Source organism: Tachyglossus aculeatus, chromosome 17 (genome assembly GCF_015852505.1).
Source record: "Tachyglossus aculeatus isolate mTacAcu1 chromosome 17, mTacAcu1.pri, whole genome shotgun sequence".
NCBI lineage: Eukaryota > Metazoa > Chordata > Mammalia > Monotremata > Tachyglossidae > Tachyglossus > Tachyglossus aculeatus.
The window spans coordinates 10,150,619-10,176,292 of record NC_052082.1 but is presented as its reverse complement, the minus strand read 5'-3'; the positions used below and the strand labels follow the sequence as shown (position 1 = coordinate 10,176,292).

General features: G+C 46.1%; 1 protein-coding gene across 1 annotated transcript in view; it reads left to right on the top strand.

Annotated features, from left to right (window-relative positions):
- The window catches only part of BTC (betacellulin), a 47,629-nt gene that overhangs the window by 2,540 nt on the left and 19,415 nt on the right, over positions 1 to 25,674 (top strand). Inside the window, exon 2 of the mRNA XM_038759622.1 lies at positions 16,257 to 16,355. Within this exon, the coding sequence (XP_038615550.1) occupies positions 16,257 to 16,355 (99 nt within the window). The remainder of the gene's footprint in view (positions 1 to 16,256; positions 16,356 to 25,674) is intronic.

The window sequence follows — 25,674 nt, the reverse complement described above, 5'->3', positions numbered from 1 at the left end:
ACCTCCCTGCTGGGTGAGCGGGCACAGAGACCACCCTGCTGGGGGAGGGAGGTCAGGGACCATTTCTTCGGATAAGTGGGGACAAGGAACTGCCCCTCTGGGTGAGCAGGCACAGGGACCACCCCTCCAGGTGAGGGAAGTCAGGGATCATCCCTTCCGATAAGCGGGGACAGGGCCCATCTCTCTGGATGGACAAGGGCAAGGACCACCCCACCGGAAAAGAAGGTGCAGGGTAGCCGGGTCTTCGGAAAGGGAGGCCATTCCCAGTAGGAGGATCACCTCTTGTTTCTGGGGCTGGGGGGCAGCGGCGATGGGATTGTGGGCTTGGTGAGGCCTTGAAGGTCTGGCTGCTTTGTGGATACTTTGGGGTGGGCGTGGGGTATGGGGGGGGGGGTGTCCAGTTTTTATGACAATGGGGGAGGATTCATAATAATAATAATGATGGCATTTGTTCAGCGCTTACTATGTGCAAAGCACTGTTCTAAGCGCTGGGGGGGGATACAAGGTGATCAGGTTGTCCCACGAGGGGCTCACAGTCTTCATCCCCATTTTCCAGATGAGGGAACGGAGGCCCAGAGAAGTGAAGTGACTTGCCCAAAGTCACACAGCAGACATGTGGCAGAGCCGGGATTAGAACCCGTGACCTCTGACTCCAAAGCCCGGGTTATTTCCACTGAGCCGCGCTGCTTCTTTTAAGTTGTGGCTGTCACTTGATGGGTGACAGGGGTTTTGCTGACCGAAAAATAATAATAATTACGGTATTTGTTAAGCGCTTACTATGTGCCAAGCGCAAAAGAGAAATAACTCTGGCAAGGGCATGCGAGTTAGTGTGGGAGAGCATTTGTGAGTGCGTGTGTGTGTGTGTATTCATTCATTCATTCATTCAATCGTATTTATTGAGTGCTTACTGTGTGCAGAGCACTGGACTAAGCGCTTGGGAAGTACAAGTTGGCAACATATAGAGATGGTCCCTACCCAACAGTGGGCTCACAGTCTAGAAGGGGGAGACAGACAACAAGACAAAACATATTAACAAAATAAAATAAATAGAATAAATATGTACAAATAAAACCTGCGGGAGATGGCCCCAATCCCTCCTCCATCCTCATCCTTTTGGGAATTTGGGAAAGGAGGCAATTTTGGGAAACTGACAGCTAGTGACCCTCTGGCCCTGCAGACTCGCCTGTGGTTCCTGGGAATGATCCGGCAGAGTTCAGAGTCTAGCGCTAAACACGGACAGAACGGCTCCTAACTCCCTTCTCGATACCCAGGACCCTCCCGGGATACGATGCCATCTGATGCCACCCCCAGCCGGGCAAGGGTTTGCACTAGAAATGCCCCCCAGATAGAGGTGCTCGGTGCCGGCATGTGAGTGGTTTAGCAGGTGCAGCAGTTTCCTTCTCACTTTCCTTACAGGGATCAATCAGTCAATCCATGGTATTTATTGAATTCTTCCTGCATTCTCTGTACTAAGCACTTGGAGTAAGTTCTTTGAGTGCGGGGATTGTATCTGCTACCTCTATTGTGCTCTCCCAAACATTTAGTACGGTGCTCCAGACCCAATAAGTGCTCAGTAAATGATGATGATGGAATTTGTTAAATAATAATAATAACAATCTTCACGGTCTTCATCCCCGTTTTGCAGATGAGTAACTGAGGCTCAGATACGTTAAGTGACTTGCCCCGAGTCACACAGGTGATAAGTGGCTGAGGTAGGATTAGAACCCATGACCTTTGACTCCCAAGTCCGGGCTCTTTTCGCTAAGCCATGCTGCTTCATTTAGAAACAAGAAAACTGAAGCGGGCAGAAGGGCCTTCCCAAAGGTCGTCAGGAATAATAATAATAATAATAATAATAATAACAATAATAATAATAATAATAATAATAATAATGATGGCATTTGTTAAGCGCTTACTATGTACAAAGCACTGTTCTAAGCACTGGGGAGGTTACAAGGTGATCAGGTTGTCCCACGGAGGGCTCACAGTCTTAATCCCCATTTTACAGATGAGGGAACTGAGGCACAGAGAAGTTAAGTGACTTGCCCAAAGTCACACAGCTGACAGTTGGTGGAGCTGGGATTTGAACCCATGACCTCTGACTCCAAAGCCCGGGCTCTTTCCACTGAGCCACACTGCTTCTCTAATATGTTTTGTCTTGTTGTCTGTCTCCCCCTTCTAGACTGTGAGCCCACTGTTGGGTAGGGACCGTCTCTATATGTTGCCAACTTGTACTTCCCAAGCGCTTAGCACAGTGCTCTGCACACAGTATTCAGTCAATAAATACGACTGAATGAATGAATGAATGAATGGCTCTTTCCACTGAGCCACACTGCTTCTCTAAATGCTTCTCTAAATGTTAAATGCTTTCTCTATGTCAAGTACTATACTAAGTTCTAGGACACGTGTCAATAATAATGATAATAATGATGATGGTATTTGTTAAGCGCTTACTATGTGCCAAGCACTGTTCTAAGCGCTGGGGTAGGAACAGGAGAATTAGACACATTCCCCTGCCCACAAGGAGTTTACAGTCTAGAAGGGGAGACAATCAATCAATCAATCAAGTTGGCAACATATAGAGACAGTCCCTACCCAACAGTGGGCTCACAGTCTAGAAGGGGGAGACAGACATTAATAGAAATGAGTACATTAGGGCCATAAGAGATAAATTACGGATTTGTAATCCAGGTAGTCCGCGCACGTTCCCCAACGGGGTGTCTCCCTGAGCGGGACTTTAGGCCCAGGGGATAAGTCCTGAATTTCTCTCCCGGCCTTCCCATGGGTCGCCTCCTCCCTCCCACCCCACCAGAGAGAGGCCCGGCCTCGGCAGCAGGCCAGTGGCTGTGGCTCTGGCATTTATCAGCTTCAGTGTTTCCATGAGTCCATGCGATTCTTTCCCCCTCCCCGCCCCGCCACGCTTCAATTCTATTTTCTGAGGCTTTGTTTAGGCCAGGGAATTTGGCTGGAGCGGTGGGCTCCCTGATGGCTGAGCTTCAGTTTGCAGTCCCGTGACTAATAATAATTAATAATAATAATATATATTTGTGGTATAGACACTCTACTATGCGCTGTGGTGGATAGAAGTAATTTGGGTTGGACACTGTCCCTGTCCCACGTGGGGCTCACAGTCTTGATCCCCATTTTACAGTTGAAGGAAGTGAGGCCCAGAGAAGCGAGGTGACTTGCCCGCGGTGGACAAGCGGTGGAACCGGGATTAGAACCCAGGTTCTTCCGATTCCTGGGCCCGTGCTCTAGCCAGTAAGCAACCCTGCTTTGCTAAATAATAATAATAATAATAATAATGGCATTTATTAAGCGCTTACTATGTGCAAAGCACTGTTCTAAGCGCCGGGGAAGTTACAAGGCGATCAGGTTGGCCCCCCGGGGGCTCACAGTCTTAATCCCCATTTTACAGATGAGGTAACTGAGGCACAGAGAAGTGAAGTGACTTGCCCAAAGTCACACAGCTGACAATTGGCAGAGCCTGGATTTGAACCCATGACCTCTGACTCCAAAGCCCGGGCTCTTTCCACTGAGCCACGCTGCTTCTCTAAATCTCACCCAGTCTTTGGCATAAACATGTAGTTAAGGCAATAATAATACATATTTATTACTCTATTTATTTTACTTGTACATATTTACAAGAGAAGCAGCGTGGCTCAATAGAAGGAGCCCGGGCTTTGGAGTCAGAGGTCATGGGTTCAAATCCCGGCTCCACCACTTGTCAGCTGTGTGACTTTGGGCAAGTCACTTAATTTCTCTGGGCCTCAGTTCCCTCATCTGTAAAATGGGGATGAAGATTTTGAGCCCCCCGTGGGACAATCTGATCACCTTGTATCTCCCCCAGCGCTTAGAACAGTGCTTGCACATAGTAAGCGCTTAATAAATGCCATTATTATTATTATTACTATTCTATTTATTTTATTTTGTTAATATGTTTTGTTTTGTTGTCTGTCTCCCCCTTCTAGACTGTGAGCCCCCTGTTGGGTAGGGACCGTCTCTCTATGTTGCCAACTTGGACTTCCCAAGTGCTTAGTCCAGTGCTCTGCACACAGTAAGCACTCAATAAATACAATTGAAGGAATGAATGAATAATAATAATCATTAATGTGAGGTGCCTATTGGTGAGAGTTGATCAGCGTGTGGGAGGGTGGTCTCTGTGAGGAGAGAAGATCTGAGGTAAAGATGGCCCCCGTGGAGCTGTTTCTTTCACATCACTTCTCTGGGCCTCAGTTACCTCATCTGTAAAATGGGGATTAAGACTGTGAGCCCCCGTTGGACAACCTGATCACCTTGTAGCCTCCCCAGCACTTAGTACAGTGCTTTGCACATAGTAAGCGCTTAATAAATGCCATCATTATTATTATTATTCTTATTTTACCTACCGTGGTACCCACTGCCCTTTCCGCTGTGCCCCCCAGTACTGCCCCCGTTCTTCCTGTTTCACCGGGAAGAGGGGTGGGGTCAAAGACAGAGCCCGCTGGACTTTGCCTTGAATTCTTGTTCCGTAAATTAATGAAGGAAGGAAATCCCCCATTTTTGTGCAGTCTGCTGCTCTGTGCCCCTTGCCCTCTTGACCCTCCAGGAACCAAAATCAGCCTCTCACTGGGTCCAGCCCCCAAACCCCCTCCACCCCAAAACCCAAAATGGTCTCTCACCCTCCTGGCCCACTGAGGAAGCTCATTTTTGCCCTTGGTCCTCTGCAGAAAAAGCCACCTCTGATGCCTGGGCCCACTGGGCTAGGGTATCTGGGCCTTCGTTGAACTTGACCTTGGGCAAGCCACTTTACTTCTCTGTGCCTCAGTTCCCTCCTCTGTAAAATGTGGATTGAGACTGTAAGACCCATATGGGACAGGGACTGTGTCCAACCTGATTTGCTTGTATCCACCTCAGGGCCCAGAGCCCGGCATCTAGTAAGTGCTTAGTAGATACCATTATATATATATATTATTATTATTACTATTCTATTTATTTTATTTTGTTAATATGTTTTGTTTTGTTGTCTGCCTCCCCCTTCTAGACTGTGAGCCCCCTGTTGGGTAGGGACCGTCTCTATATGTTGCCAACTTGGACTTCCCAAGTGCTTAGTCCAGTGCTCTGCACACAGTAAGCGCTCAATAAATACAATTGAATGAATGAATGAATAATAATAATCATTAATGTGAGGTGCCTATTGCCTATATGTATATATGATGGCATTTATTAAGCGCTTACTATGTGCAAAGCACTATTCTAAGTGCTGAGGAAGTTACAGGGTGGTCAGGTTGTCCCACGAGGGGCTCACAGTCTTAATCCCCATTTTACAGATGAGGCAACTGAGACACAGAGAAGTGAAGTGACTTGCCCAAAGTCACACAGCTGACATTTCTTCTTCTTCTTATTATTATTATTATTATTATTATTATTATTATTATTATTATTATTATGAGGCATGGAGAAGCAGAGCGGTTTAGAGCACTGGCTTGAGAGTCAGAAGGACCTTGGTTCTGATCCTGGCTCTGCCATTTGTCTGCTGTATGACCTTGGGCAAGTCACTTCATTTCTCTGGGCCTCAGTTACCTCATTTATAAAATGAGGATTAAGAGGGGGAGCCCCAGGTGGGACAGGGACTGTGTCCAACCTGATTGACTTGAATCTAGCCCAGCGCTTAGAACAGTGCATGGCACATAGTAAGCACTTAACAGATACCCAGATTGTTATCATTATTAGTAAGCCTTGGGGCCTTGACGAGACCTAGAAACTGTTCTGGAGCATCGAAGCAATGATTATGGCTTCCCAAACAGCCGCTCTGCAGGAGCTGAAAAGGGGGCCACGTGGTGGAAAGGTATTCGAGATGAAGCATTTTAGAGACCCAGTGAAGCCCACCTCAATGATGCCAATGTGAAGAGCAGAAGAAAGGTCAGCCAGGTGGGCAGCGGTTGGAACTGGAGAGACGAATCTGTTGGAGCAGAACGTCCTGGGAGAGTGTGATGTCAAGGAGAAGAAATGAGAACGGCGCTGGGTTCTGTGGGTAACAGAACAGTGCAGCAGAGGCTGTTATTCTATTTATTTTATTTTGTTTTGTCGTCTGTTTCCCCCTTCTAGACTGTGAGCCCGCTGTTGGGTAGGGACCGTCTCTGTTGGTTGCCAATTTGGACTTCCCAAGCGCTTAGTGCAGTGCTCTGCACACAGTAAGCGTTCAATTTATTCTATTTATTTGGTTTTTTTGTCTGTCTCCCCCTTCTAGACTGTGAGCCCGCTGTTGGGTAGGGACCGTCTCTGTTGGTTGCCAATTTGGACTTCCCAAGCGCTTAGTGCAGTGCTCTGCACACAGTAAGCGTTCAATTTATTCTATTTATTTGGTTTTTTTGTCTGTCTCCCCCTTCTAGACTGTGAGCCCGCTGTTGGGTAGGGACCGATTCTGTATGTTGCCAACTTGGACTTCCCAAGTGCTTAGTACAGTGCTCTGCACACAGTAAGCGCTCAATAAATACGATTGAATGAATGAATGAAAGAATAATCTTTCCACACATGGTATTGGGAAGGGATGGTCAAAATTGTGAGCCCCATGAGGGACAACCTGATTACCCCGTATCTACCCCAGCGCTTAGAACAGTGATTGGCACATGGTAAGTGCGTAGCAAATACCATCATTATTATTATTGTTATTTTTATTATGGTCGGCCACCTGCTGGTTTTTCCAGCCCCATCTTGTCTCGTTAGCAACACCATCTTTGAATTCCAACTACAGTCCTCTGCACACTGTAAGCACTCAGTCAATACAACTGATCGATCGATAGACTGAAGGGCAGCCAGGTCACTCTTTTCAGGCCTAGTTTTTGGTGGAGTTCACTTCAGGAGGCTGCCACGAAACAGGGATGTAGCAAGACGGAGTCCTGCACACAGTAAGCGCTCAATAAATACGATGGAGCGAATGAGTGACCGTCCCCTTAGGCCTTGTGGCCGAGCTTGGAGGCTGAAGGATAGCGGTTCAGTCTCTGGGAGCGGAATGAGTCCGGTCCCTGGGTCAATTCTGGCCTCTGGGAACCCAAAGGAAACAGGTTGATAAAACTAGTTTCCCGAAATGTTGCGGAAGAAATAAAAGGTGGTCAAACCCCAGCCCTCTTCCCAAGGTTTGGCGAGCCTGTTGTTCCTGGAGGCCAAGAGGCTTGGGAAATTGAGAGTTTTTAAGATTGTGCCGAGTGTCCTGTGCAAATTCGTATGCAGGTCCTTTGGGGTAAAGCTAAAACAATTCTGTAGGGTCCTTCTTGTGTTGCAACAGAGAAGCAGGGAGGCTAATGTCAGAAAATACATCAGCTATCTTGAGCTAGCTACCACCCTTCTCAATGCTTTTATGTTCATCAGGCTTTTATTTGGGTTTTGGGGGAGGTGTGGAGACAGGTTTCAGATCAAGCTGCAGGCCTTCTCTCCCACCGCCAGACCCAAGCTCACCATCATCATCATCATCAATCGCATTTATTGAGCGCTTACTATGTGCAGAGCACTGTACTAAGCGCTTGGGAAGTACAAATTGGCAACATATAGAGACAGTGCCTACCCAACAGTGGGCTCACAGTCGGCTCCTTGAGCGATTCCGTCAGCGTCGCTTACGGGACCTCAGACGGCGGGACGGAATCCCGAACAGTGAAAATGAAGTCTGTCTCCCCACCTTGAAACTATGCTCACCTCAACTTAGCCGCCCTGGGTGGGTTAATTAGACCCCATTCGTTCTTTGAAATTAGGCAACCGAAATCAAGGGCTCCAGAAGGAACGTTTTAAGGACTCGCTTAAACAAAGCCACAGAGGATACGGTATCGCAGCTGAAAACTGGGGGACAACTGTGACAAATGGACCAGTGTGATGCATTGCAATTGAGGAGGCAAAGGTTTCCTGCTCCCCTATGATCCTTTTCAGCTACACATCCACCCATTGGTGAACTTCTCCATCATGGGCATCTTCCTTGAATAAGAAGCACAAGTAGATTCATTCAGTTCTCCTATAATGGTGGTAGTGGAAGGGGTTACTAGATAGAGTACTATATGATGATGATGATGATGGCTATTAAGCGCTTACTATGTGCCAAGCACTGTTCTAAGCTCTGAGGAGGCTACAAGGTGATCAGGTTGTCCCACGTGGGGCTCTCAGTCTTAATCCCCATTTTTACAGATGAGGTAACTGAGGCCCGGAGAAGTGAAGTGACTTGCCCAAAGTCACACAGCTGACAATTGGCAGAGCCGGGATTTGAACCCATGACCCCTGACCCCAAAGCCCAGGCTCTTTCCACTGAATCACGCTGCTTCTCTAAACATATTTGCATAATGCAGTGAAGAGCTACGACTGATGATTAAAGCGACTTTAAAAGATAAAATCCCAATCTGTTAAGGAAGATACTTTTTGTTTTACTCTCCTTTTTTTGGAGGGAAACTCGGTATCATGTTGCGCTTGAACTGACCCCTTCCTGCTGACGAGGGTGGGGGAGGGAGTTAAGAGGAAACATCATATACTTTAGTTATTTATAGGTGCCATCAAAATAAGCCCGCTGACCAGAAGCAGGGACTGGGGATGTGATTTACTAGTGTAGCACTCACTATGAAGTCATATGAACTCCCTTTTCAGAAGGACACATGTGGAAGGGAAGGAGAGATCAAATTTTTCTGTCTCCCTTACTTGCCTCCTGGATCTTTCATTCCTGTGACTAGCTCAGTTCCCTGGTCCTTTTCTAAGTTGTCAACTTTTCATCTTCGAGTCTGGGTAATAATCGTTCTTCTGCTTCTTTTTCTTCTTCTATTAATCGTTCTTCTCCTGCTTCTTTTTCTTCTTCTATTAATCGTTCTTCTCCTGCTTCTTTTTCTTCTTCTATTAATCGTTCTTCTCCTGCTTCTTTTTCTTCTTCTGTTAATCATTCTTCTCCTGCTTCTTTTTCTTCTTCTATTAATCGTTCTTCTCCTGCTTCTTTTTCTTGTTCTATTAATCGTTCTTCTCCTGCTTCTTTTTCTTCTTCTATTTATCGTTCTTCTCCTGCTTCTTTTTCTTCTTCTATTCTGAGTGCTTACTATGTAATTATTGTTATTAGGATGATGATGTGCTTTGTGTCAAGCACTGTTCTAAGCACTGCTAATCAGATTGGACTCAATGTTCTCCCTCCTACTCCAACTGTAAGTCCCACATGGGAGACTGAGTCCTACTCCCATGTGGGACTCACAGTTGGAGTAGGAGGGAGAACATTAAGTGCCTAACAAATACCACAATTATTATACATTGTGCGATCTTTCATACAGAGAACTGTGCTGGGTATCTACTGTGTGCAGAGGACTATACTAAGCACTTGGGAACATACAAATAAAAGATGTGGTTTCCTGTCCTCGACTACCTTACAATTCAGTGTCCTTTGTCTATAACATAATCAATCAATCCGTGGTATTTATTTAGTGCTTACTGTGTACAGCCCACTGTATTAAGCACTTGGGAGACTACGATAGGACAGTCAGGAGACACATTCCCTTCCCACAAGGAGCTTACAGTCTAATAATAATAACTGTGTTTTTGTGAAGTGCTTACTATGTGCCAGGCACTGTACTAAGCTCTGGGGAAGATGCGAGATAATCGGGTTGGACACAGTCCCTGTCCCAGATGGGGCTCACAGTCTTCTTTTACAGAGGAGGAAACTGAGGCAGAGAGTTGCCCAAGGTCACACAGCGGACAAGTGGCAGAGCTGGGATTCGAATCCAGGTACTCTGACTCCTGCGTCCTTGCTCTTTCCAGTTTAGAGGGAAAGTCACTCTCAAATGTGTCCTAGTTTGGGCCCAAATCAACCCCTTTAGGAGCCACTGTTTTCTTTCACTGTCGCCTCATCAAGCAGCATGGCTCAGTGGAAAGAGCCCGGGCTTGGGAGTCAGAGGTCATGGGTTCTAATACCGGCTCTGCCACATGTCTGCTGTGTGACCTTGGGCAAGTCACTTAACTTCTCTGAGCCTCAGTTACCTCATCTGTAAAATGGGGATTGACTGTGAGCCCCACGTGGGACAATCTGATCACCTTGTATCCCCCCCAGTGCTTAGAACAGTGCTTTGCACATAGTAAGTGCTTAACAAATGCCATTATTATTATTATTGTTATTATTATCTTCCCAGAGTTACTATTCCTGTACTGTCACTTTAGACTGTAACCTCGTTCATTCATTCATTCATTCATTCAATCGTATTTATTGAGCGCTTACTTTGTGCAGAGCACTGGACTAAGCGCTTGGGAAGTACAAGTCGGCAACATAAAGAGACGGTCCCTACCCCACAGCGGGCTCACAGTCTAGGAGGGGGAGACAGACAGCAAAACAAAACGTGGAGACAGGTGTCAAAATCGTCAGAACAAATAGAATTATAGCTATATGTACATCATTAACACAATAAATAGAATAGTGAATATGTACAAATAAAATAAGTTGTGGGCAGAGAACATGTCTACCAATTCTGGTGTATTGTACTCCCCCAAGCGCTCAGTACAGAGCTCTGTACACAGTAAGCACTCAATCAGCGATAGATTGATTGCATCACTTTTTCAGCAGTCCATCATCACTACCTGCTTTATTCTCCCCTCTCTAATCCCCTTTGTGTTTAACTTTCCGGCTTTCCTGTCCCCTACATCTCCCGCGCTCCCCGTCCCCTCCTGGAAAACACACAGCCTGCCTTTTATTATCAGAGTCATGAAGTTCCCGAGGGGCTCTTGTGATCTTGTCATGGCTGAAGGTATAGAAGGAAGAAATGACAGAAAAGCCAGGTTTTGACCCATGACATTTCAGCATCTTCAAAGAGTCGTCTTTGAGGCCAGAGTGGCCCAATTCAATTTAGCCTTTGTCGTTGCAACTTTAAGGACAAAAGCGGTAAAAAGTGATTGATTTTCTGGCAGAGGTACTGTTATGGTCCTGGCACCTCTCCAGATGCCTGCCGGCTGCAGGATGACAGGTTGTTAAATTGCTCTTTTCTTCAGACTCTTAAAGGTGGGACAGCATTTTCGCCTGGTATACTGGGTTTCTAAACTCGGAATCGGGGTCGGCCGAAACCTGGGATTGGAAAATGTTTGACAGTGGGCTGCAATGTGAGAATGAATTAATCAACCAATCAGTAATATTTCTTGACTCCCTATTTTGTGCAGAACACTGTGCTAAGCACGTGAGAGAAAATAATAGAGTTATTAGACATGACCCCTGCCCTGACAATCTTGTGGGGGAGTTAGGAGGAAGTAACAGAATATAGAACTACAACAATAATCAATCAATCAATCGTATTTATTGAGCGCTTACTGTGTGCAGAGCACTGTACTAAGCGCTTGGGAAGTACAAGTCGGCAACACATAGAGACAGTCCCTACCCAACAGCGGGCTCACAGTCTAGATGGGGGAGACAGAGAACAAAACCAAACATACTAACAAAATCAAATAGAATAGATATGTACAAGTAAGATAAATAAATAAATAGAGTAATAAATATGTACAAACGTCTATGCATATATACAGGTGCTGTGGGGAAGGGAAGGAGGTAAGAGGTAAGATAATAATAATAATAATAATAACAAATAATGATAGTAATATTTATTAAGGGCTCACTATATGCAGAGCACTGGAACAGATAGAAAATATAATCAGTTCCCGCATGGGGCTCAAAGTCTAAGTAGATGAGAGAGCAGGTGGTGAATCCCCGTCTTGCAGATGAGGGAACTAAGGCACAGAGAAGTGAAGTGACTGGCCCAAGGTCACACAGAAGACAAGTGGTAGAGCCGGGCCTGAGCTCCCCAAGCGATTAGGTGGAAGTGCACACAGTAAGCGCTCAATAAATACGATTGATTGATTGATTGATTGATGAAGAGGCTTTGGATCTAGGGAAATTCAGGCAGCGGTCTTTACGGAAATGGAATGTTCTCCCCTTCTTTCTAACGACTCTGTTGTTTGGTTTCCATGGGAATCTGTGTCCGTGGGGGAAGACCAAGTGTACGTGCCGCTGAATGATGCTTTGGCTCTCATGTCCGGCCAAGTGGGGACCAGAAGGAGGGTGGAGATGGGCAGGATGGGGGAAGGAAGAGAGCTGGCTGTGCCAACACACATTTTACGGAATGGATGGAATCTGCGGCTAGGTTGCTTTCCAAACAATTTATTCGAGTGAGCCAGCCCACCCATTCCCACAGGTCTCAGTGGAGCAAGTGCGTATGTTTTCCGTGTTCTGCATTTTTACCATAAACACGAGGAGTCAGTCCTCAGTCCCCTCCCGATGGAGACTTGGCAGCCCTGGGTGGGCGGAAAATTCCCTGAAGCTTTAATACATTTGCACGGTCCAATTGGAAAGCCACCCAGAGGCAAACCTTGCTTTCCAGGGACGGGCAAATTTAAACCTGACCCAGTTAATAATAATGATAATAATAATAATAATGGCATTTAAATGCTTACTTTGTGCCAGGCACTGTACTAAGCACTGGGATGGATTCAAGCAAATCAAGTTGGACTCAGTCCGGGTCCCACATGGGGATCGCAGTCTTAATTCCTGTTTTACGGATAACTGGAGCAAGGAGAAGTGAAGTGACTCACCCAAGGTCACACAGCAGTTGGGAGAGGAAAGGCCCCCCTGGCAGTTCTGAGAGCCTTCAAAGATCAGCACCTGGAGAGAATCAACAGTCCTGATCGAGAATCAGTCAGAGATTCTATAGAGGCACATCTTTCATTCCCTAGAATCAATCAACCAATCACATTTATTAAGGACTTACTATGTACAGAGCACTGTAGTGAGCTCTTGGGAGAATATAACACAACAGATTTGAAAGACATGTTCCCTGTCCACAAGGAGCTTATTGTCAAGAGGGAAGAATCATCATCAATTAATCCTAAGTGCCATATTAATCGCTTAGGAGAGGACAACAATAAAGTAGAGATGATTCCCTGCCTTCAAGGAATTTATAATCTGATAGTCGCGTGGCTTTTTAGAGGCAATCGCTGTATCCTGTAATCCTTATAGACAAGCACTAGGCCTAAAGAGAATCCCCAAGCCTTAATAATAATAATCATCATCATCAATCATATTTATTGAGTGCTTACTGTGTGCAGAGCACTGTACTAAGCACTTGGGAAGTACAAGTTGGCAACATATAGAGACAGTCCCTACCCAACAGTGAGTTTGTACATATTTATTACTCTATTTATTTTACTTGTACGTATTTATTCTATTTATTATATTTTGTTAATATGTTTTGCTTTGTTGTCTGTCTCCCCCTTCTAGACTGTAAGCCCGCTGTTGGGTAGGGACCGTCTCTGTATGTTGCCAACTTGGACTTCCTAGGCACTTAGTACAGTGCCCTGCACACAGTAAGCGCTCAATAAATATGATTGAATAAATGAATGAATGGCATTTGTTAAGCGCTTACTATGTGCAAAGCACTGTTATAAGTACTGGGGAAGATTCAAGGTGATCAGGTTGTCCCACGTGGGGCTCACAGTCTTAATCTCCATTTTACAGATGAGGTAACTGAGGCCCAGAGAAGTGAAGTGACTTGCCCAAAGTCACCCAGCTGACAATTGGCAGAGCTGGGATTTGAACCCATAACCTCTGACTCCCAATCAATCAATCAATCAATCATATTTATTGAGCACTTACTATGTGCAGAGCACTGTACTAAGCACTTGGGAAGTACAAATTGGCAACATATAGAGACAGTCCCTACCCAACAGTGGGCTCACAGTCTAAAAGGGGGAGACAGAGAACAAAACCAAACCTACTAACAAAATAAAATAAATAGAATAGGCATGTACAAGTAAAATAAATAAATAAATAAATAGAGTAATAAATATGTACAACCATATATACATATATACAGGTGCTGTGGGGAAGGGAAGGAGGTAAGATGGGGGGGATGGAGAGGGGGACGAGGGGGAGAGGGAGGAAGGGGCTCAGTCTGGGAAGGCCTCCTGGAGGAGGTGAGCTCTCAGCAGGGCCTTGAAGGGAGGAAGAGAGCTAGCTTGGCGGATGGGCAGAGGGAGGACATTCCAGGCCCGGGGGATGACGTGGGCCGGGGGTCGATGGCGGGACAGGCGAGAACGAGGTACGGTGAGGAGATTAGCTGCGCAGGCGGAGGAGCGGAGGGTGCGGGCTGGGCTGGAGAAGGAGAGAAGGGAGGTATAGGGCCACATCTCCCCAGGCCCCAGGCCCTATAGAGAAGCAGCGTGGCTCAGTGGAAAAAGCCCGGGCTTGGGAGTCAGAGGTCATGGGCTCTAATCCCGGCTCCACCACTTGTCTGTTGTGTGACTTTGGGCAAGTCAATTCACTTCTCTGGGCCTCAGTTACCTCATCTGTAAAATGGGGATTAAGATTGTGAGCCCCACATGGGACAACCTGATCACCCCAGCACTTAGAACAGTGCGTGGCACATTTGGCACACAGTAAGCACTTAATAAATACTATTATTATTCATTCATTCATTCAATTGTATTTATGGAGCGCTTACTGTGTGCAGAGCACTGTACTAAGCGCTTGGGAAGTACAAGTTGGCAACAATATTATTATTATTATTATTATTATTTTTATAAATCACCACCAGGTCCGTGGGGAAGAACTGTATTGGTCAAGTTTATTTATTTGTTTTACTTGTACATATCTATTCTATTTTATTTTGTTAGTATGTTTGGTTTTGTTCTCTGTCTCCCCCTTTTAGACTGTGAGCCCACTGTTGGGTAGGGACTGTCTCTATATGTTGCCAATTTGCACTTCCCAAGCGCTTAGTACAGTGCTCTGCACATAGTAAGCGCTCAATACGATTGATGATGATGGTCCTGGGATTCGTCAGACTGTTGAATCCTTCAGGAGGGCAAATAAAAAGAGCATGACTCTGAGAGTCAGAACACCTGGGTTCTAGTCTCAGCTCTGTCACTGGCCTGCGGAGTGACTTGGTCCACATGTTTTGTTTTGTTGTCTGTCTCCCCCTTCTAGACTGTGAGCCCGTTGTTGGGTAGGGACTGTCTCTATCTGTTGCCAACTTGTACTCTCCCAAGCGCTTAGTCCAGTGCTCTGCACACAGTAAGTGCTCAGTAAATATGATTGAATGAATGAATGAATAAATGTCACAACCTTTCTGCTTCTTAGTTTCAGTCAATCATATTTGTTGAGCACTGTACTAAGTGCTTAAGAGAGTACAATAATAATAATAATGACGGCATTTGTTAAGCACTTACTATGTGCGAAGCACTGTTCTAAGCACTGAAGGGGATACAAGGTGATCAGGTTGTCCCACGTGGGGCTCACAGTCTTAAATCCCCATTTTACAGATAAGGTAACTGAGGTACAGAGAAGTGAAGTGACTTGCCCAAGGTCACACAGCAGACATGTTGTGGAGTCAGGATTAGAACCCATGATCTCTGACTCCCAAGCCCGGGCTCTTTCCACTGAGCCACGCTGCTTCATTCATTCAATCGTATTTATTGAGTGCTTACTGTGTGCAGAGCACTGTACTAAGCGCTTGGGAAGTACAAGTTGGCAACATACAGAGACGGTCCCTACCCAACAGCGGACTCACAGTCTAGAAGACTGTGCTTCTCTAATGACAGTATTTGTTAAGGACTTACTATGTGCCAGGGACTGTACTAAGCGCTGGGGGAGTTACAAGGTAATCAGGTTATCCCACGGGAGGCTCACAGTCTTCATCCACATTGGTATTTGTTAAGCGCTTACTATGTGCTAAGCACTGTTCTAAGCGTTGGGTGGGATGCAAGGTAATCAGGTTGTCCCACGTGGGGCTCACGGTCTTCATCCCCACTTTGCAGATTAGATAACTGAGGTACAGAGAAGTGAAGTGACTTGCCCAATGTCTCCCAGCTGACAAGTGGCAGAGCCGGGGTTAGAACCCATGACCTCTGACTCCCAAGCCCGGGCTCCTTCCACTGAGCCACGCTGCTACTCTATAATAATGATGGCATTTGTTAAGCGCTTACTATGTGCCGAGCACTGTTCTAAGCTCTGGGGTAGATACAAGGTAATCAGGTTGTCCCACGGTGGGGCTCACAGTCTTAATCCCCATTTTCCAGATGAGGGAACTGAGGCCCAGAGAAGTGAAGTGACTTGCCCAAAGTCACCCAGCTGACAAGTGACGGAACCGGGGTTAGAACCCACGACCTCTGACTCCCAAGCCTGGGCTCTTTCCACTAAGCCACGCGTTTAATAAATTCCATTAAAACAAAAAAGAGGAGAGCTGTAATCTTCTAGACAAGACATTTCTCTCATCACTCGTTTGTCTCTCTGCTTGTGACCCAAGGTTTCGTCGTTTTCAACTGTATCCGAGCAGATGAGCAATCCACCACTGGCCAAGGACTAGAGAACCTTGGGTACAGCCGACCGGGAGGAAACTGCTCAGGTAACCGATGTGTGGTCTTTATAGCCAAAATAAAAATAAAAATCAATCAATCAATTGTATTTATTGAGCGCTTACTGTGTGCAGAGCACTGGACTAAGCGCTTGGGAAGTACAAGTTGGCAACATATAAAGACAGTCCCTACCCAACAGTGGGCTCACAGTCTAAAATGGGGAGACAGAGAACAAATCCAAACATACTAACCAAATAAAATAAATAGAATAGATATGTACAGGTAAAATAAATAAATAGAGTAATAAATATGTCAAACATATACATATATACAGGTGCTGTGGGGAAGGGAAGGAGGTAAGATGGGAGGATGGAGAGGGGGACGAGGGGGAGAGGAAGGAAGGGGCTCAGTCTGGGAAGGCCTCCTGGAGGAGGTGAGCTCTCAGTAGGGAACGTATGTCACCAACACCATCATCGTTATGATTATTATGAAGCGTCAAGTCAAAAATTTATGATCCACAGGAACTCCTCAGGATCCTTTTTTATGCAGAGCACAGTACAGAAAGATTTCTGGGGTCAGGGCACTGTACTGAGTGCCTGATTGGTGCAGGACATCTTACAAAGGAAGGGAAAGACAAGGGAATAATAATAATAATAATAATTCATTCAATTCAGTCGATCATATTTATTGAACACTTACTGTGTGCAGAGCACTGTACTACTAATAATAATGATGGTATTTGTTAAGCGCTTACTATGTGCGATGCACTGTTCTAAGTGCTGGGGGGATACAAGGTGATCGGGTTGTCCCACGTGGGGCTCACAGTCTTAATCCCCATTTTACAAATGAGGTAACTGAGGCACAGAGAAGTTAAGTGGCCTGCCCAAGGTCACCCAGCTGACAAGTGGCGGAGCCGGGATTCGAGCCCATGACCTCTGACTCCCGAGCCTGGGCTCTTTCCACTGAGCCACGCTGCTTCTCCACAGTCCTTGCTCTGGAGAAGCTCCCCATGCCGTTTAGAAATTGTCTTTCTGCCCATTTCTAAACTTCATTCAATTGTATTTATTGAGGGCCGACTGTGTGCAGGACTAAGCGCTTGGAAAGTACAATTTGGCAACATGTAGAGACGGTCCCTACCCAACAGCAGGCTCACAGTCTAGAAGCGGGGAGACAGACAACAAAACAAAACAAGTAGACAGCCATCTATAGCATCAAAATAGATAAATGGAATTATAGATATATACACGTCATTAATAAAATAAATCGAATAATAAATAGGTGTTTTTTCCCTGTTTATAATAATGGCATTTATGAAGCGCTGACTGTGCAAAGCACTGTTCTCAGTGCTGGGGAGGTTACAAGGTGATCAGGTTGTCCCCCGGGGGGCTCCCAGTCTTCACCCCCATTTTCCAAATGAGGTAACTGAGGCCCAGAGAAGTTAAGTGGCTTGCCCAAGGTCACCCAGCTGACAAGTGGTGGAGCCAGGATTCGAACCCATGACCTCTGACTCCCGAGCCTGGGCTCTTTCCACTGAGCCATGCTGCTTCTCCATGGTCCTTGCTCTGGAGAAGCTTCCTTTGTCGTTTAGTCATTGTCTTTCTGCCCATTTCTAAATTTCATTCAATCATATGTATTGAGCCCCAACTGTGTGCAGGGCACTGGACTAAGCGCTTGTACAATTTGGCAACATATAGAGATGGTCCCTACCCAACAACGGGCTCACAGTCTAGAAGGGTTGAGACAGACAACAAAACACAACAAGCAGACAGCCATCAGTAGCATCAAAATAGATCAATGGAATTATAGATATATACACATCATTAATAAAATAAATCGAGTAATAAATAGGTGTTTTTTCCCCTTTTATAGTGATGGCATTTATGAAGCGCTTACTATGTGCAAAGCATTGTTCTAAGCGCTGGGGAGGTTACAAGGTGATCAGGTTGTCCCCCGGGGGGCTCACAGTCTTCACCCCCATTTTCCAGATGAGGTAACTGAGGCCCAGAGAAGTGAAGCGACTTGCCCAAAGCCACACAGCTGACGATTGGCGGAGCCGGGATTTGAACCCATGACCTCTGACTCCAAAGCCCGGGCTCTTTCCACTGATCCACGCTGCTTCTCTTTTCTGCAGGTGTGAACTGCTCGGCACAGGCCAGGTTGATATCACGTGTTCATGAAATGCCCTTTCGTGGACTCCTTCCCCGGAACCAATTCTTACGTTTCCGTAGGAAATCGATGGTGCCGTGGGGCTTCCCTTTCCTGGCCGAGTTTCCAAGTTTTACAGTTCATTCATTCATTCATTCATTCAATCGTATTTATTGAGCGCTTACTGTGTGCAGGGCACTGGACTAAGCGCTTGGGAAGTACAATTTGGCAACAAATAGAGACAATCCCTACCCAACAATGGACTCACCATCTAGACAGACACACAGTTAAGCCCCGGGGCATTTCCGACCTTCCCTCTCCTGGCACGGGTGTCCGGCTGGATGGTTGGGGCGAAGAGGGCATCAGCTGGACAGGCAAGGCGTTCTCCTTGGCCGAACTGAGTCACCCCCTTAGGAAATTCCGGGTGGGATCCGTGTGTGACAGCGGCCCGGAGCGGGAAATCGAGGAAAGACCCACCCTGCCCATTCTGCTTGGTGCCAGACATCTGCGGGATCGGGCAGTCTTGTTTCCTCTTGGTTTTCCACCTTATTCAGAAGTTTCGTTAGCCCCGAGATGATTCCGTCCAATTGCTGATATAATAATAATAGGGACTGTCTCTATATGTTGCCAACTTGTACTTCCCAAGCGCTTAGTACAGTGCTCTGCACACAGTAAGCACTCAATAAATACGATTGATGATGATGATGATGATAATAATAGCGGTATTTGTTAAGCACTTACTATGTGCACAGCACTGTCGTAAGCACTGGGGGATTACAAGGTGATCAGGTCGTCCCACGCAGGGCTCACAGTCTTAATCCCCATTTTACAGATGAGGTAAATGAAGTACAGAGAAGTGAACTGACTTGCCCAAGGTCACACAGCAAACATGTTGTGGAGCCAGGATTAGAACCCATGATCTCTGACTCCCAAGCCCGGGCTCTTTCCTCTGAACCACGCTGCTTCATTCATTCAATCGTATTTATTGAGCGCTCATTTACCTCATCTGAGAAGTGACGTGGAGGCCTTCCCTGACTGAGCCCCTGCCATCCCCTCCCCACAGCACCTGTATATATGTATATATGTTTGTACGTATTTATTACTCTATTATTTATTTTATTTGTACATATTTATTCTATTTATTTTATTATGTTAATACATTTTGTTTTGTTGCCTGTCTCCCCCTTCTAGACTGTGAGCCCGCTGTTGGGTAGGGACTGTCTCTAGATGTTGCCAGCTTGGACTTCCCAAGTGCTTAGTCCAGTGCTGTGCACACAGTAAGCGCTCAATAAATACGATTGATTGATTGTACTTCCCAAGCACTTAGTCCAGTGCTCTGCACACAGTAAGCGCTCAATAAATACAATTGGATGAATGAAAGAATGAAGTGTCTTGCCCAAAGTCACATAGCTGACAATTGGCGGAGCCGGGATTTGAACCCATGACCTCTGACTCCCAAGCTCGGGCTCTTTCCACTGAGCCACGCGCTATTTGACTCTCCTCTGGATCTCTCGTGGCTCCTGTTGATTCACTATGGGATGAGCCCACTGTTGGGTAGGGTCTGTCTCTATATGTTGCCAACTTGTACTTCCCAAGCGCTTAGTACAGTGCTCTGCACACAGTGAGCGCTCAATAAATACGATTGATTGATTGATTGATTGATCTCTGAGCGTGGGCAGGAAGACCAAAATCCACCACTTGCCACCGGCCACGGCTTATGGTCGGACCATGGGGTGGCCACGTCCCTTGATGCCTGTTGGCGTGGCCTCAGTGGGGGCAGAGACACAGTTTAATGGAAAGGGCCACGTCGAATCTCGGGACCGTCTCTATATGTTGCCAACTTGTACTTCCCAAGCGCTTAGTACAGTGCTCTGCACACAGTAAGCGCTCAATAAATACGATTGAATGAATGAGAGAATAATAATAATAATGATGGCATTAATTAAGCGCTTACTATGTGCAAAGCACCATTCTAAGCGCTGGGGAGGTTACAAGGTGATCAGGTTGTCCCACAGGGGCTCACAGTCTTAATCCCCATTTTCCAGATGAGGTCACTGAGGCCCAGAGAAGTGAAGTGACTTGCCCAAAGTCACACAGCTGACAACTGGCGGAGCTGGGATTTGAACCCATGACCTCGGACTCCAAAGCCCCGGCTCTTTCCACTGAGCCACGCGGGTGGGAGGGAGGATCTGGGAGAGGGGGAAACTCTATTCCATGGCCTTTGGCTTCTTCCTCAGTTCCCAGCTTGGAAAAATCTTATCCCTGAGGTGAATTACTCTTTTGTGAGGGGATTAACTCCCTGTTTTTCCGATAAACAGCTTGGGAAAGGAGGGGGCCGAGTGGGTCCTGAGTGGGTCGCTGGCCTGGAGAAAACTTCACAGAGGGTTTCTTTTTCTCCCAAATTCAGGCTTGATGAGTAGGAGATGACAGGAGATGGCATTTTGGGGACTTTTCTCCAGGTTATGCTGCCAAACTCTCACCCCGGGAGGAAGGAGGACAAAAGCCCGTAGATTTCCCACAGTTTTCCAGGTTCTTTACTGTATTTCAAAGACAAGAGGATTTGTCCGTTGTTTTCTGGCGGCCTAATGAACTGGGGACCTGGGTTCTAATCCTGAATTCCCCATTTGCCCGCCGTGTGACTAAGCTGGTCAATCAATCAATCAATCAATCGTATTTATTGAGCGCTTACTGTGTGCAGAGCACTGTACTAAGCGCTTGGGAAGTAAAAGTTGGCAACATAATTGAGACAGTGGGCTCACAGTCTAGTCACTGAACTGTAAGGTCATTGTGGGCAGGGGATGTGTCTGTTTATTGTTTATGTTGTTGGCCGTTGTGTTGCTATCATAATATTCATAATATTCATAATCATCAATCGTATTTATTGAGCGCTTACTATGTGCAGAGCACTGTACTAAGCGCTTAATATTCATTCAATCAGACGGCACAGCTGAGATTATAACCCAGCTCCTCTGACTCCCGTTGCCCGTGCTCTTTCCAATGGGCCACATTGCTCTGTTCTCCGAATTTATAATAATAATTAGGGTATTTGTTAAGCATTTACTATGCGGCAGGCACTGTACTAGGCGCTGGGGTGGATGCAGGCGGGTCGGGTTGGACACAGTCCACGTGGGGCTCGCGTTCTTGGTTCCCATTTTACAGATGAGGTAGCTGAGACCCAGAGAAGTGAAGTGACTTGCCCAAGGCCACATAGAAGACAAGTGGCAGAGGCGGAATTAGAACCCATGACCTATTTATTACTCTATTTATTTATTTATTTTACTTGTACATATCTATTCTATTTTATTAGTATGTTTGGTTTTGTTCTCTTTCTCCCCCTTTTAGACTGCGAGCCCACCGCTGGGTAGGGACTGTCTCTATAATGTTGCCAATTTGTACTTCTCAAGCGCTTAGTCCAGTGCTCTGCACACAGTAAGCGCTCAATAAATACGATTGATGATGATGATGACGACCTTCTTTTTTTAAAAAAATTGTATTTTGTATCTGCCTATCTCTCGCCACCCACCACAATATTGTAAAGCTTCTTAAGGGTAGAAATTAGATCTGTTACTTAAATTGTATTTACTCCAGTGCCGCAACATTCACTAAATACTACTGAGTGGATATGATTTCCACTCTTTACTAGTTGTTCTAGACTGTGAGCCCACTTTTGGGTAGGGACTGTCTCTATATGTTGCCAACTTGGACTTCCCAAGCGCTTAGTACAGTGCTCTGCACACAGTAAGTGCTCAATCAATACGATTGATTGATTGTACTCTCCCAAGTGCTTAGTACAGCGCTCTGCACACAGTAAGCAGGAGGCCTTCCCAGACTGAGCCCCTTCCTTCCTCTCGCCCTCGTCCCCCTCTCCATCCCCCCCATCTTACCTCCTTCCCTTCCCCACAGCACCTGTATATATGGATATATGTTTGTACAGATTTATTACTCTATTTATTTATTTATTTGACTTGTACATATCTATTCTATTTATTTTATTTTGTTAGTATGTTTGGTTTTTTTCTCTGTCTCCCCCTTTTAGACTGTGAGCCCACTGTTGGGTAGGGACTGTCTCTAGATGCTGCCAATTTGTACTTCCCAAGCGCTTAGTACAGTGCCCTGCACATAGTAAGCGCTCAATAAATACGATTGATGATGATGATGATGATGAGTAAGCGCTCAATAAATACAACGGAACAAATGAATGACCTTGGGCGAGTCATCTCTGCCTGTATCCTCATCTGTAAAATGGGGATTCAATACCAATTCTCCCTCCCACTCAGACTGGGAGCCCCATGAGGGACAGAGCCGGCGTCCGATCTGACTAGGTCGTTGCACTCAGTAAGTAAGCAGCGTGGCTCAGTGGAAAGAGCAGGCAAGTCTCTGGGAGTCAGAGGTCACGGGTTCTAATCCCGCCTCTGCCACTTATCAGCTACGTGACTTTGGGCAAGTCACTTCACTTCTCTGGGCCTCAGTTCCCTCATCTGTAAAATGGGGATGTGAGCCCCACATGGGACAACCTGATTTCCTTGTATCTACCCCTGTGCTTAGAACAGTGCTTGGCACATAGTAAGCGCTTAATAATAATAATAATGTTGGTATTTGTTAAACGCTTATTAGGTGCCAAGCACAGTTTTAAGCGCTGGGGGGGATACAAGGTAATCAAGGTTGTCCCACGTGGGGCTCACAGTCTTCATCCCCATTTTACAGATGAGGGAACTGAGGCCCAGAGAAGTAAAGTTACTTTCCCAAAGTCACACAGCTGACAAGCGGTGGAGCCGGGATTAGAACCCACAACCTCTGACTCCCAAGCCCGGGCTCTTTCCACTGAGCCACACTGCCTAACAAATACCATTATTATTATTATTATTGTTAAGCACTTAACAAACACCACTATTATTATTATTGTTCTGCTTTGAGGAGTGGGGGAATTACCCATCCAATAATGGCCAGGACACTTGAATGGCTTGGGCCAGAATGACCTGGGTTCGAATCCCCACTCTGCCACTTGTCTGCTATGCAACCTAGGGCAAGGCTCTTAACTTTTCTGTGCCTCAGTTCCCTCATCTGTAAAATGGGGATGAAGACTGTGAGCCCTGAATGGGCAGGGACTGTGTCCAATCTTGTATCGACTCCAGCGCTTAGTACAGTGTCCGCCACATAATAAGGGTTTACCAAATACCATAATTATCATTATTATTGAGCACATGGGCGCTGCGTGGTTCCGGGGGTCGCTGAGATCCCGGGCTCGTCTTTGGGGGTGGAGGGTGGGGAGGGGCATGAGCAGCATGTCTTAGTGGAAAGAGCCCGGGCTTGGGAGTCAGAGGTCGTGGGTTCTAATCTCGGCTCCGCCGCTTGTCAGCAGTGTGACTTTGGGTAAATCACTTCACTTCTCTGTGCCTCAGTGACCTCATCTGTTAAATAAGGATTAAGACTGTGAGCTCCATGGGGGACAACCTGCTTACCTTGTATCTACCCTGGCATAGCTTAGTGGAAAGAGCCCAGGCTCGGGAGTCAGAGGTTGTGGGTTCTAATCCCGGCTCCACCGCTTGTCAGCTGTGTGACTTTGGGCAAGTCACTTCACTTCTCTGGGCCTCAGTGACCTCATCTGAAAAATAGGGATTAAGACTGTGAGCCCCATGGGGGACAGCCTGATTACCTTGTATCTATCCCAGTGTAGTTTAGTGGAAAGAGCCCGGGTTTGGGAGTCAGAGGTCGTGGGTTCTAATCCCGGATCTGCCACTTGTCAGCTGGGTGACTTTGGGCAAGTCACTTCACTTCTCTGGACCTCAGTTCCCTCATCTGGAAAAGGGGGATTAAGACTGTGAGCCCCACGTGGGACAATCTGATCACCTTTCATTCATTCATTCATTCATTCAATCGTATTTATTGAGCGCTTACTGTGTGCAGAGCATTGTACTAAGCACTTGGGAAGTACAGGTTGGCAACATATAGAGACATTCCCTACCCAACAACGGGCTTGCTTAGAACAGTGCTTTGCACATGGTAAGTGCTTAATAAATACCATTATTATTATTAACAAATTCCATTATTATTATTATTATTATTGTTATTATTATTGTTATCCCAGTGCTTAGAACAGTGCTTGGCACATAACAAGCGCTTAACCAATATGGGAAAAGCCCGGGCTTTAGAGTCAGAGGTTACGGGTTTAAGTCCCAGCATTGCCACTGATCAGCTGTGTGATTTTGGGCAAGTCACTTCACTTCTCTGAGCCTCAGTGACCTCATCTGGAAAATGGGGATGAAGACTGTGAGCCCCATGTGGGACAACCTGATCACCTTGTATTCCCCCAGTGCTTAGAACGGTTCTTGGCACATAGTAAGCGCTTAATAAATGCTATTATTATTATTATTATTATTATTATTATTATTATTATTAGCCATGCCCAGGGAGGGAGGTGAAGTCCCCGGCACCACGTCGTCCGGGGGGCAGGGCTGGGGTGGGGAGTGGGCCGCCACCACCTCCTTTGAATGAAAATAATGGTATTTGTTAAGCGCTTACTATGTGCAAAGCGCTGTTCTAAGCGCTGGGGAGGGTACAGGGTGATCAGGATGTCCCACGGGGGGCTCACCGTCTCCATCCCCATTTTACAGATGAGGGAACTGAGTCTCAGAAAAGTGAAGTGACTTGGCCAAGGTCACACAGCAGACATGTGGGGGAGCTGGGATTAGAACCCATGACCTCTGACTCCCAAGCCCGGGCTCTTTCCACTGAGCCACACTACTTCTCTTAATAATGATTAATTATTAAATAATAATAACAGTAATGGAATTTGTTAAGCGCTTAGAACAGTGCTTTGCACATAGTAAACATTTAACAAATGCCATCATTATTATTATTGTTATTAAGCGCTCACTATGTGCCAAACACTGTTATAAGCGCTGGATAATATAATATAGCATTAATGTAATTGATACATAATATAATAAAATTCTCTTGTAACTTTAAAATTATTAATATTCAATAATAATATTTGTGAAGCAATTACTATGTGCCAAGCCCTGTACTAAGCGCTGGGTACAAGCAAATCAGATTGGACACAATTCCTGTCCAACGTGGGGCTCACAGTCTCCATCCATATTTTACACATGAGGGAGCTGAGAAGAAGAATAATTGTGGTATTTGTGAAGCGCTTACTATGTTCTAGGCACTGTACTAAGCGCTGGATACAAGCAATTCAGTTTGGACACAGTTCCTGTCCCACGT